Source organism: Penicillium longicatenatum (assembly GCF_028827895.1).
Source record: "Penicillium longicatenatum strain IBT 33135 chromosome Unknown contig_11_segment0_segment0, whole genome shotgun sequence".
NCBI classification, from domain to species: domain Eukaryota; kingdom Fungi; phylum Ascomycota; class Eurotiomycetes; order Eurotiales; family Aspergillaceae; genus Penicillium; species Penicillium longicatenatum.
The window spans coordinates 1,655,358-1,667,380 of NW_026643117.1; the positions used below are offsets into that span (position 1 = coordinate 1,655,358).

At 49.8% G+C, this 12,023-nt stretch overlaps 5 protein-coding genes across 5 annotated transcripts; 3 read left to right on the plus strand and 2 right to left on the minus strand.

Moving 5' to 3' along the window:
- Window positions 1-717: 717 nt before the first annotated feature.
- atrR (transcription factor atrR) lies at window positions 718-3,542 on the plus strand (the record flags this gene model as incomplete). Its single annotated transcript, XM_057111036.1, has 4 exons — window positions 718-924; window positions 981-1,108; window positions 1,172-1,533; window positions 1,594-3,542. 4 exons carry the CDS (start codon window positions 718-720, stop codon window positions 3,540-3,542), a joined length of 2,646 nt encoding a protein of 881 aa, XP_056978262.1.
- A 794-nt stretch (window positions 3,543-4,336) lies between these two features.
- N7484_000616 (ATP-dependent metallopeptidase FtsH/Yme1/Tma family protein) lies at window positions 4,337-7,072 on the plus strand (the record flags this gene model as incomplete). The annotated part of the gene is made up of 2 exons (XM_057111037.1): window positions 4,337-6,221; window positions 6,285-7,072. 2 exons carry the CDS (start codon window positions 4,337-4,339, stop codon window positions 7,070-7,072), a joined length of 2,673 nt encoding a protein of 890 aa, XP_056978263.1.
- Window positions 7,073-7,431: 359 nt separating this feature from the next.
- On the minus strand, window positions 7,432-7,818 carry N7484_000617 (YbjQ family protein; the record flags this gene model as incomplete). The annotated part of the gene is made up of 1 exon (XM_057111038.1): window positions 7,432-7,818. The coding sequence occupies one exon, from the start codon at window positions 7,816-7,818 to the stop codon at window positions 7,432-7,434; it is 387 nt and encodes a 128-aa protein (XP_056978264.1).
- A 463-nt stretch (window positions 7,819-8,281) lies between these two features.
- Window positions 8,282-9,455, minus strand: N7484_000618 (DUF1295 domain protein; the record flags this gene model as incomplete). Its single annotated transcript, XM_057111039.1, has 2 exons — window positions 8,282-9,022; window positions 9,087-9,455. 2 exons carry the CDS (start codon window positions 9,453-9,455, stop codon window positions 8,282-8,284), a joined length of 1,110 nt encoding a protein of 369 aa, XP_056978265.1.
- A 245-nt stretch (window positions 9,456-9,700) lies between these two features.
- Window positions 9,701-11,830, plus strand: N7484_000619 (DNA topoisomerase 3; the record flags this gene model as incomplete). Its single annotated transcript, XM_057111040.1, has 6 exons — window positions 9,701-9,787; window positions 9,838-10,038; window positions 10,093-10,271; window positions 10,321-10,490; window positions 10,540-10,999; window positions 11,053-11,830. The coding sequence occupies 6 exons, from the start codon at window positions 9,701-9,703 to the stop codon at window positions 11,828-11,830; spliced, it is 1,875 nt and encodes a 624-aa protein (XP_056978266.1).
- Window positions 11,831-12,023: the final 193 nt, after the last annotated feature.

A 12,023-nucleotide genomic window follows, 5' to 3' on the forward strand; every position in this document is an offset into this window, starting at 1 on the left:
ACTCAAGTATTAGCCGAGTACGACCTAACTCCCAACCGACCGCCGATCTCTACTCAACTTTGGAACACGCGGTGAAAAAAGAACAGTGCAGACAAAGTTTAAACTCGGAAGTTGTATCACCCCACTAGTTGAAGTCGGTTTATACACTGATCTATCTCCCGACACTAAGGAAATTAGAGTAGACAGGTCCTTGCACTCGGCCAATTCAATTCCATGTTATCCGAGCACGATCAGATGGCCAAGTGGCGAAGGAGAAGGAAAGACTATACCCCGTACCCGGAGCCGGACGAAACAGACGGACATTTCAGCCTACCGCACAGCCCACATGCTCGGGAAACGGACTTAACGGATTCCGTTCTCCTACTCTGTACTCTTTCACAAAGAACATTCACTTTCTGCCTAGCGTGGTAAGCTTGATGCTCTAGATCAGTTAGTGACCCTCTCGTGTGGTTGACTCAGCGGGATCTGACTAAAATAAGCCACTCAAACGGCAGAGTCCCTCGAAGCACTTTTGCGCCTATTTGCGCCAACCGTTCCAAGCTTACCCTGAATGCGTCACCAACTACAACTTCTTCCCCCGATATTCATCTTCAGGGGGAGCTCCGGTTAAAACACTTTTCCGAGACGTATGAGACGTTGAGAACCCCGCAGCTTCGACTTATTTGACACCGCCCTCTCCTGGACTCCACCCCGCGGAGTTCCCGAACCTAAGGAAAAATGGATGGCATGGGGGATGGCGACGGCATGGGCTTTGACATGCAACCCATGATGATGAACCACCAATCCCAGCTCTTTGGAGGTTATCCTCACGATGGCTCGCAGATGTCCGTGCCCGGAGGGTCCATGTACCCCGACGATTCGGTATTAGGCGCGGGGGACGATGGCAACGATGCGAATGATGCAAAGAGGCGACGCATTGCTAGGGTATGTAGCCCCGAGTCTATTACATGGTCTACAGAAGGCTAATCCTGACTCCCAAGGCATGCGATATGTGTCGGAAGAAAAAGATCAAGTGTGACGGGAAGATGCCTAAGTGTTCGCACTGCATCAACTACAAGACCGACTGTATTTTTACACAAGTGGAAAAGAAACGGAATCCACCAAAAGGGTAAGTTGGCACGCAACAAACTAGATTTCTTCCCCGATGTTTGAGAACTGACGTCGTGTGCAGAGCCAAATACATTGAAGGCTTAGAGAATCGTTTGGGCCGCATGGAGTCGCTGCTACGACTGTCCGGGCTTTTGTCCGAAGGCGATAATGGAAAGACGGACTTGGGTACATTGGAGAAACGACTGGCTGATCGAACGATGGCCTTGGATGCGGCGCGAAATGCAAACCAGTTTACTGCACCGAGTGCAACCCAGCAGGCTATGACCTCTCACAATACTACCCCCCGCATGGATTCACAATCTAGTCCACGGACCACTGCCGCCACATCCCCCGAATCACAAAAGTCCGAGACAGAAGTGGAAGCTTTGTCGGATATGATGTGTTCATTGGTCACCAACAATTGTGGAGAGACTAGATATATTGGTATGTGGGAACTTGTGGGATGACAAGATGGGGAACATCCACTAACATGGTGTATCCTAGGTTCTTCATCTGGATTTTCAATCTTTTCACCAAAGGGTATTCAATGGGTCAACGAGAAGACAGGAGATACCTCGTTCCAAGAAATGATATCATCGGCCTATGTCGACGATAACAAGTGGATGTACTGGAAGCCCGAGATCTTCAGCGACATCTTTGCTCGCAGGGTCTTTAAGCCTCTGCCTCCAAAGGAGGAAGCTCTTTCTTTATTCAAAGACTTCTTTGAGAACTTCAATTGCATGTTCCCTCTTTTCCATGAGGCGACATTTATGCATTTGGTGGAACGACAATACTCTCGCGACCCGTACGAAGGCTCTGGGTGGTGGGCTAGTATTAACGTTGTGCTGGCTATCTCTCATCGACTCCGAGTGATGAGCAATTTGGTACCACATGAAGAAGACAAGAAGGCCTGGCTGTATCTGAAGAATGCTATGGGTGTTTTGACCGAGTTGACGATGCGTAATACTGATCTCCTGAGTGTCCAAGCACTCCTGGGTATGTCATTGTTCCTGCAAGGTACACCCAACCCGCAGCCTGCCTTCTTCCTGGTTGCAGCTGCTATTCGTCTCTCCCACAGTATTGGCTTGCATAAGCGTGGCTCGGGCTTTGGGCTGAACCCAGTGGAGATGGAGCAGCGGAAGAGAGTCTTCTGGATTGCCTACACTCTTGACAAAGATCTTTGTCTGCGATCTGGCAGACCACCAGTCCAGGATGACGATGATATGAACGTTGAACTTCCAAGTGAGGACCCGCCTGACAATGTTGGTAATGTCCCACTTGCCGATGGAATTGGCAAGTTCAACCTCTTTAGATCGTTGTGTGAATTTGCCACGATCGAGAGCAAGGTCTACAAGAAATTATACTCAGCCAAGGCATCTCGGCAGTCTGACGGGGAATTGCTTAACACTATCGGTGAACTTGATAAAGAACTCGAAGACTGGAAAGACAGTATCCCCACCGATTTCCGCCCAGAACATGAGATCCAAGCCACCCACGGTCCTCTCATCCTCCACGTTGTGGTCCTCCAATTCTCATACTACAACTGTTTGACCACTATTCATCGGATGTCCGTGCACCACGGTTACTGGACTAGTCGATTATCCAATTACGCCATTCAAGGTCTAAATGCCCGCCCATTGAACCCCAGAGTCTTCCTCTCTGCAGTTCTTTGCGTGACTGCGGCTAGGGCATCGATCAATTTGATCAAGTATATTCCCCAGGGTGATTTTGCTTGTGTGTGGTTGATTCTATACTACCCAGTGTCAGCTCTTGTCACCCTCTTCGCCAATATTCTTCAAAACCCCAGCGATGCTCGTGCTCGATCGGACGTGAAGTTGATGAACGTAGTCGTCAATTTCCTGTCCACCTTGGTTTCTGACGAGTCCAATGGTAGTATCAAGCGCATGCTTTCTCTCTGTGGCGAATTCGAAAGAATTGCCAAGGTGGTTCTTGACAAGGCCGAGAAAGAGTCCCATGCACGCAAAAAGCGGAAGAATGCACCTGAGGATTCAGCTCCCCGAGAAGAAAATGCAGGCCAACCCACTACCTCCCCGTCCGTCAAACCTCAGCCTCCTCCCTCATCAACTCCATTCTCACCAGCCATGTTTACCAATGATCCCACCGCTCCTACCTCCTCACCTAATACAGCCAAGGGCTATGGTCCAGATCCTTCCTTGCCGCCGAACACCGGTATCCCTAACAACCCAATTCCCGGTTACGGCCAAGGCTTCTCAGATATGCTGAGTCCAGACCAACTGGACAATGTCCAATTCGGTGACCAAAATCCCTTCGGGCAAACAAGTTCGAATATGGCGGCTCCTTTCCAGCAACCATTCGTCCCACAAGACTTATGGCAGATGCCGATGACGATCGAATGGGACTGGGCAGACATGTCCTCCAACTTCCCTATCTTCGATGCGGGGGAGGGTAATGTCCAACCGCCTCCGCAGTAATCATGAACATGGCTTGACTACTTGTATCAAGCGGAAAACATATGGGTTTACACAAGGCTTTTGCAAAACGGTGGCGTTCACCCCAGCGGGATCATCTAATGTTTTATTTTATTCTCTTCTCTTCATTTTTATGAGCTTCCGATGCTGGTTAGGCGTTTTAACCCCTCCACTACTCATTTATTCTTTACCCATCTCCCCTTTCATGTACATTGAAGGACACTTCTTTATTATTTCTGCGCGCAGGAAAGGGTTCTCCAGAATGTGCTCACAGATAGTCCCCAATCAAGCCAGCTTCGAATAGGAGTTTAAATAAATATGCATAATTGTACATGTCGTCTCTCATCTTTCATTGTTTTACGTTAAGGTTGACATAGGCTATGGTCTCCGGGCGTTCGAACACCATCTCGTCCAAGCTTGGTTTATCACTGGGAACCTCAGTGTTTTGGTAGTACTTTCATTCATAGCTGAATGACAGCTATCACAGGAATTTGACCTCATCAATATCGTCATTCCTCTCTACCTTCGAATCCTGATAGAGTGGATCAAATCCAATAGTCGGGGATAAGAGGAATCTGGTCGAATACTGTAGTCTAGTGTGGGTACCGCCCCGGCCAAATGACTCAGCACCGGAACGGCAGAAAAACCGATGCCGAAAGCCGCAGCTCGTCATGAGCTTCCCACCGCAACCCTCAATCGCTCAAGGCATTGCATGCCGTTGTCCACTCCACCGGACCTCGATTGATCACCCTTTCCCCCCGCCCTCATAGCCCTCGGGGCTCCCCCTTTCCTCGACCATGGCCACCTTCCTCCGAAGGCCCGGCAACCTTGCTCGATTCTCGAGGAGAGCCACAGAATCCATTAGTCGCACACCGATTTCTCCTCGGGTACCTTCCTCGCGGCTTTCCTCCTTTATTACATCTCACCGCGTTCGAACATTTGCCACTAGCGCCCCCGGAGGCCCTGACGACCAGTCCCGGAATACCCAGCCAAGTGGCAGCGGGCCCGAGAACAATCGCAAAGATGAAGAGCCGAAGAAGCCGGAGTCGGTCCTGAATGAAGAGGATCAGAAGAATCTAGATGCTTTCGTGAAGCATGTGGAGGGGCGTTTGCCTGAATCGCAGCATGCCGCTCTCCATGAGATGCGGAAAATATTGATGCGAGATGGATTACCGGCCGATGTGAAAACCTTCATTGACAGACACCGCGAGGCTTCATTGATGGATTACCTTCGGATGATTCGGTTTTTGCTGAAGTACACCAATGAGCAAGCCAAACAGGAAGCCGATAAGCAAGCCAATGAGCATATTGCTCGTATGACGAACAAAACTCCCGAGGAAGTCAAGAAGGAATTCGAGGAGATGAAAAAGCAGTCCGGCTCGGAGACAGAGAAGGGCAAGGAAGAACCTAATCAGGAAAAGAAGGAGGAGAAGGGACAGCAACAGAAGAAGAAACCAGGGCAACCTCCCGTTGGAAAGGTGTTTGAGTTCCGATTCGATCCCGCCGCCTTCGCCGTTACCGCACTCGTCACATACTACATCTACCGCAGCTTCTTCCCCGGGGAGAGCAGTGGTCGTGAAATCACCTGGCAGGAATTCCGATCCAACTTCCTTGACAAGGGCATTGTTGAGAAGTTGACCGTGCTCAACCACAGTAGAGTCCGTGTTGACCCTAACCGTGATGCCTTGGCTGCCTCATACCCCGATTCGAATGGAAATCCCGGCCCTGTATACTTCAGCATTGGCTCTGTGGACAGCTTCGAGATGAAGCTGGAGCAGGCTCAGTACGAACTCGGTATTCCGGCTCACGAACGCATCCCCGTTGCTTATGTCGATGAGGTCTCTTGGGGCAGTGCTCTTATGACCTTCGCTCCTACATTGCTCTTGTTCGCTGGTATTTACTGGTTCTCTCGCCGCGCTGGCGGTGGTGCTGGTGGCCAGAGCGGAATCTTTGGTATTGGTAAGAGTCGTGCAAAGAAGTTTAACCAGGAGACCGACATCAAGATCAAGTTCGCCGACGTTGCCGGTATGGACGAGGCTAAGGTTGAGATTATGGAATTTGTCAGCTTCCTCCAGCAGCCTGAGCGGTTCCAGAGACTTGGTGCTAAGATTCCTCGCGGTGCTATCCTCTCTGGTCCCCCTGGTACTGGTAAGACCCTGCTTGCTAAGGCCACTGCTGGTGAATCCGGCGTGCCTTTCTTCAGTGTCAGTGGTTCTGAGTTCGTCGAAATGTTTGTCGGTGTCGGTCCCTCTCGTGTCCGTGACCTGTTCGCCAACGCCCGGAAGAACACTCCTTGCATTATCTTCATTGATGAAATTGATGCTATTGGAAAGTCCCGAGCTAAGCAGAACTTTGGTGGTGGCAACGATGAGCGTGAGAGCACTCTGAATCAGATTCTTACCGAGATGGACGGTTTCAATACTTCCGAGCAGGTCGTCGTTCTGGCCGGTACCAACCGACCTGATGTTCTTGACAAGGCCCTCATGCGTCCTGGCCGATTCGATCGTCACATCAACATTGACCGTCCTACAATGGACGGCCGCAAGCAGATCTTCCGTGTTCACTTGAAGAAGATTGTTACCGACGAGAACATGGAGTACCTGGAAGGCCGACTCGCTGCTCTGACCCCTGGCTTTGCCGGTGCTGATATTGCGAACTGCGTTAACGAGGCAGCCCTCGTTGGTAAGTGAAACATTCGCCCTTTTCTTGTTATTAACTGTGAATGCATGCTAACATAATTTATAGCTGCTCGTGAGAATGCCGACAAGGTTGTTATGAGGCACTTCGAACAGGCTATCGAGCGTGTCGTTGGCGGTCTCGAGAAGAAGTCTCTTGTGCTGTCTCCCCAGGAGAAGCGCACTGTCGCCTACCACGAGGCTGGCCACGCCATCTGTGGCTGGTACTTCCAGTGGGCCGATCCCCTGCTCAAGGTGTCCATCATCCCCCGTGGACAAGGCGCTCTCGGTTACGCTCAGTACCTTCCCGCTAATGGAGATACCTACCTGATGAACACCAACCAACTCATGGACCGCATGGCCATGACCCTCGGTGGTCGTGTCAGCGAGGAGCTTCACTTTGACACAGTCACCAGCGGTGCTAGCGACGACTTCAACAAGGTCACCCGCATGGCCACCGCAATGGTGACCAAGTTTGGTATGTCAAAGAAAATCGGTTTTGTCCACTACGAAGAAGACCAAGGACAACAGTTCCAGAAGCCCTTCTCCGAAGATACAGCCCGCAACATCGATACCGAAGTCCGCCGTATCATCGACGAGGCTTACAAGCAGTGCCACGATCTTTTGACTGAGAAGAAGCACGAAGTTGGTATCGTCGCTGAAGAACTTCTGTCTAAGGAGGTCCTCGGTCGTGATGATATGATCCGCCTTCTTGGACCCCGTCCTTACCCGGAGTCTAGTGAATTCGCTAAGTACTTCGATGGTAAGGGTGGTGCGACCTTCGCTCCCCCTGAGCCTACTACGAACCCCGAGGAGACTTCGGGTAAGGATGGTCGGGATCAAACTCCTCTCCCTTGATTGATGGCCTAGAAGTTTCTTTTTTTGTACCGATTGGACTGCATTTTGGGAAGTTCGTGTCGTCCTTGGGCGTGATATCACCCCTTTGATTTTTTCTGTATTTATGGACTTGCATCTTTTTTTTTTTTCTCTTTTGGTTACCTTTACTCCCCCCTCAGTCCTCCTTTTCGATCCCTCCTCTATCTCATAAATCTCTTCCATTTACCATGTCGCGAATAAATGTAAAGAAATTGATTTCCTTTGATCTTATAAAGCACTTATAGTTCCCCTTTAGCTATTCCGACGCAGTAATTCTGCATGCCAAATATACTATAGACCATATCCAATCCTTTATTGCAAGCTTATACTAACCTCTAGGGCTAATCCTCAATCTTCTCAACAACGCAAGCAGTCCCATAAGCACAAATCTGCGAACAAGCCCCAAAACTGGCAACATCAAACCGAACGGCGATAATGGCATTTCCTCCTCGACTCATACACTCCCCTACCAACCGCTCCATAGCTTCCTCCCGAGAAGTATACATCAAATTCGTGAACAAGCGTATCTCCCCACCAACGGCTGATCGGACTACAGCCCCTAAATCGGCGCCCCAGTTGCGGGTTCGAACTGTTATCCCGTAGATTGTACCCAGGATACTTTTGATTTTGTAGCCTGGTAGATCATTCGTTGTTGTTGTTATTATGCCGTGGGTATCTGTGAAGCAGGATGGGACTTCTTTCTCCTTGAGTTGTTTTGGGGTTGGCATGGTTGTTTGGATGATTGATCAAGAGGATCCTACGACCGTCTTAGTATAAGATTTTCAAGGTCTTTATGTATGAATTGAGAGCTTACCTTGGCGAGGTTTTTATTCTGCCTGAATGAATAAGGGGTCGGAATCAAAACCGATTAATATTAAACCCCGAACTTGGTGTGATCGACGGGTTCCTCGTATTGGGGCATTTCACCATCATCTGAACCCAAACAGTGCCGTTTTACCCGCTGCGCCATTTTCCCATGGTATCTAGAGTTTGTATCCAAGATATCGTCATCGTTGAATCCTACACATAATTGTGCAGAAGCCAGAATGGAAGGTTTGAAAGAATTAAGTCATTGATTTTTGACAAAGCAGAAGGCATATAAATAATCAAGCAAGTGCATGTGTGTTATAGATTAATATGAAAGAAATCAGCAATCCCGAGCTTGCCATATATCAATTATAGATCCCTTATTTATTTGACCTTCTTCTCCTCGGTGTCCTCACCGACAGGCGCCTCGGCCACAACCGGGGCAGCCTTCTTGCCCTTGGACTCAGTCTTCTTGGCCTCAACAGATAGGCGAGGAAGGAACCGGCCCACGCGAGCCTGGTACTCGCTGTACTCAGGGTACTTGCTCGCGCTGATCTTCTCAGTCAGACGTGTGCTACCTTGGAAGATAGCAAGGTAGCCAATGACGCCAAGTCCAGTCCACTGGAGGTAGTTCTCAGTGCGGAAGGCGCACCAGAGGTACATTGTCACCCAAACAGCCTGCTCAGCGACAAAGTTGGGGTGGCGCGACCACGACCAGAGTCCGCTGACGACGAAACCACGCTCCAGATCCTCAGGGGTGTATTGGTCCTTGAAGGGCTCCGGGATGCGCGCATTGGTGAGATACTCATGCTTGGCAGACTGGAAGTTCCACTGCTGTTGGTCGGCGAAGAAGGAGATAGCGATAAAGAAGATGGCGGCGCGGGAGAAGGCCAGGTCGGCAAGACCGAAGGTCTCACCAGTCTGGTTGTTGGCCGCGATGACAAAGACGTAGGTCGGGGTGGTGATGAGCAGAAGGAGCAGAGACTGGGCCAAGGCGATGAATCCGAAGTTGAAGATCGTGAAAAGGAAGGTGTTGTTAACCTGCGAGCGTACAATTTGCCAGCGGTAATCCTCCGAGCCAATCGTGTAGCCACCTTTGCGCCAATAGTTGTAGGTCAAACGAGCCTATGGAGATATTCAGATTAGTGACACGTGGAAACAGATAAATACTGTTGGTTTATGCGCATACACTCCATAACATGCTGATGACAGCGATAGTATCCAAGGTCTCGGTACGAATGCCGGACAGACGCGCCCAGGCAGCGAAATGGACATTATACATTGCGGGCAGGATGCTCCAGAAGCGATCCACCTGCGAGTAGTTGCGGTTAATCTCAGCAGCGATAAAGAAGATTCCAGCAAGGACAGTTCCCAGCGCAAGCGCAAACACCAAGGGATTGGTGGCGAGGTAGACAGTCTTCAAGCTCTCCAGATCCCAGCCCGCCTCGCGCAAGCTGGCGGGGAGCCATTGCAGCTGCGTGAGGTAGGGGAGCACAGTTAGCTGGAAAGAGGTGCAGTCCACCAGGGACTCAACCTTAGGAAGGGGAAGGTCTGCCATTTCCCAAACAAAAACAACCAACACAGTTGAGCAAGATTGATTTCGGGGGGAAAAATGATAGAGAGGACTCGGAACGTTTATGTTTAGATTACCTCATCGGGTATGGCCTGCTGCCTCAGGCGACGATCGCCATTTAGGCCTCAGGCATCGACTCCTCGCGTCCCAAAGCAATTTACATCTTCCGTCAGAAGATATGCCACCCCGGCTTCCCGTGGGCGATTTCATCTGACCGCGTATGGTGTCTCATGGCGCGCAAAATTCTGTGTGTGGCGGAGAAGCCGGCTATTGCGCGTGCAGTGGCCACGCATATGTCTGGAGGGTCTTTTCAAACTGTAAGTTTTCCCGTACGATAAACAAGAACACGACTGATAACTTGATCCAGCACTCCATCCGTGGCAATCAGTATGTCAAGAACTATGAGTTTGATTTTAATTTTGGTGACCCTTGGGGAAACTGCTCTGTCACCATGACCAGCGTGATTGGCCACCTCACGGGTCTGGATTTTGAACGCCAGTACAAGGGCTGGCAGTCTTGTCCGCCCTCTGTATTATTTGAGGCTCCGGTAAATGAAGATGTTGATAAGGTTGGAAAGCACCGCGTTCCGCCAGGGACTTTGTTTATTGACCGTTCATTGTAGGACAAGCTGCCAATCGCAGAGAACATTCGAAATCAAGCCAGGTACAGCAAAGCCCTGTTCATCTGGACCGATTGTGATCGTGAAGGAGAGCACATTGGTAGCGAAGTTCGCAATCAAGCCAAAAGTGGAAATGCACGCATCGAGGTCAAGAGAGCCAGGTTCAGCAATACCGAGAGAGCGTGAGTGCCATTCGAAGATTGATGTCACATTTGACTAATACAATTACAGGCATGTTCTCCGCGCGGCTCGAGAGCCAGTAGATCTTGATGAATATCAAGCAAATGCTGTGGCTGCCAGAATCGAGCTTGATCTCCGTATTGGAGCGGCGTTCACCCGGCTACAGACCCTTCAGCTTCAAGCTGTAGCGGCAGTTTTAAAGGAGAAAGTCATCAGCTACGGTTTGTTTCTTCCTGCCTTTTTGACGATTTTGTATCTCACACGTCACAGGGTCATGTCAATTTCCTACATTGGGATTCGTAGTCGATCGGTATCTCCGGGTACAGAACTTCAAGCCCGAGACCTTTTGGGGCCTCAAAGTCATGCTTCAGCGGGAAGGAAAGAAGGTCAATTTTCTCTGGAAACGGGTTCACCTCTTTGATCGAGCGGTTGTGACGATGATGTTGGAGCGGTGTTTGACCGCGAAGGAGGCCAAGGTTACAAAAGTGGCTCAGAAGCCCAAAAGCAAATGGCGGCCTTTGCCCTTGACAACGGTGGATCTTCAAATGATGGGCAGTCGATATCTCCGCATTGACAGTCAAACGATCATGAAAGTTGCTGAGAGCCTTTATACCAAGGGATTCATCAGTTATCCAAGAACAGAAACGGACCAGTTTGACAAGGCCATTGACCTGAAGAAACTAGTCGAAAAGCAGTTCCCGGATACTCAATGGGGTCAATATGCTCGAGAGTATGCTTCATTGATGGGATGGTCTTTTAAACAATGCTAACAATATTTCATAGCCTCATCGATGGGAAATTCAGAACTCCCCGGTCCGGCCGTCATAACGACAAGGCTCATCCGCCGATCCATCCAGTAAGCTGGGTCTCACCGAGTTCACTAAATGCCAACGAGAAAAAAGTATATGAGTTCGTGACCCGGCGGTTCCTCGCTTGTTGTTCCGACGACGCGAAAGGCCAAAGCACAGACATTGAAATCCTGTATGGAGACGAAACCTTCCACGCCAACGGATTGCTTGTTCTAGAGAGGAACTATCTCGATGTTTACGTCTACGACAAATGGGAGAGCAGTCAGCAGCTACCCAAATTTGAGTACGGAGAAAAGTTTGTGCCCACCGAAGCGAATATCTTTGAAGGCAAGACCACCGCACCAAACTACTTGACAGAACCAGAGCTCATCGGTTTGATGGATGCGAATGGTATCGGCACCGATGCAACTATGGCAGAGCATATTGCCAAGGTTAAGGAACGCGAATATGTCGTCGTGAACAAGCGAGGAAGTGGCCGTACTTCAGTTGAAGAACTCATTCCGACTCGGCTGGGTGTCGCCCTGGTTGAGGGGTACGATAATGTTGTTTCGGGCCTTCCAAACAGTATCTCGCTTAGCAAGCCATTTCTACGGAAGGAAATGGAGCTGCGAATGCTTGAGGTCTGTGCGGGCACGAAGACCAAATCGGAAGTTGTGCAGCAGAGTCTTGATATGTATCGAGAAGTCTTTATTCATACTCAGAGACGCATTGAGATGTTAAAGGCTGCTTGTCGGAAATATCTCGTCGACTGAGCCACTTCATAAGCGTAAGGCCCTCGGCTCACGGACTCTCGCATGTCTTTGGTTCTAGCTATACGTTAAGACTACATAAAACAATAATTAAGATACCCCTCTGTTCTCCAAAGTTCCCAATACATCGGTGTTCTTATCAAAGACAGCAATAGAAAAGAGATCAAACATGTTCAGCTAACCATCACGCACCAAA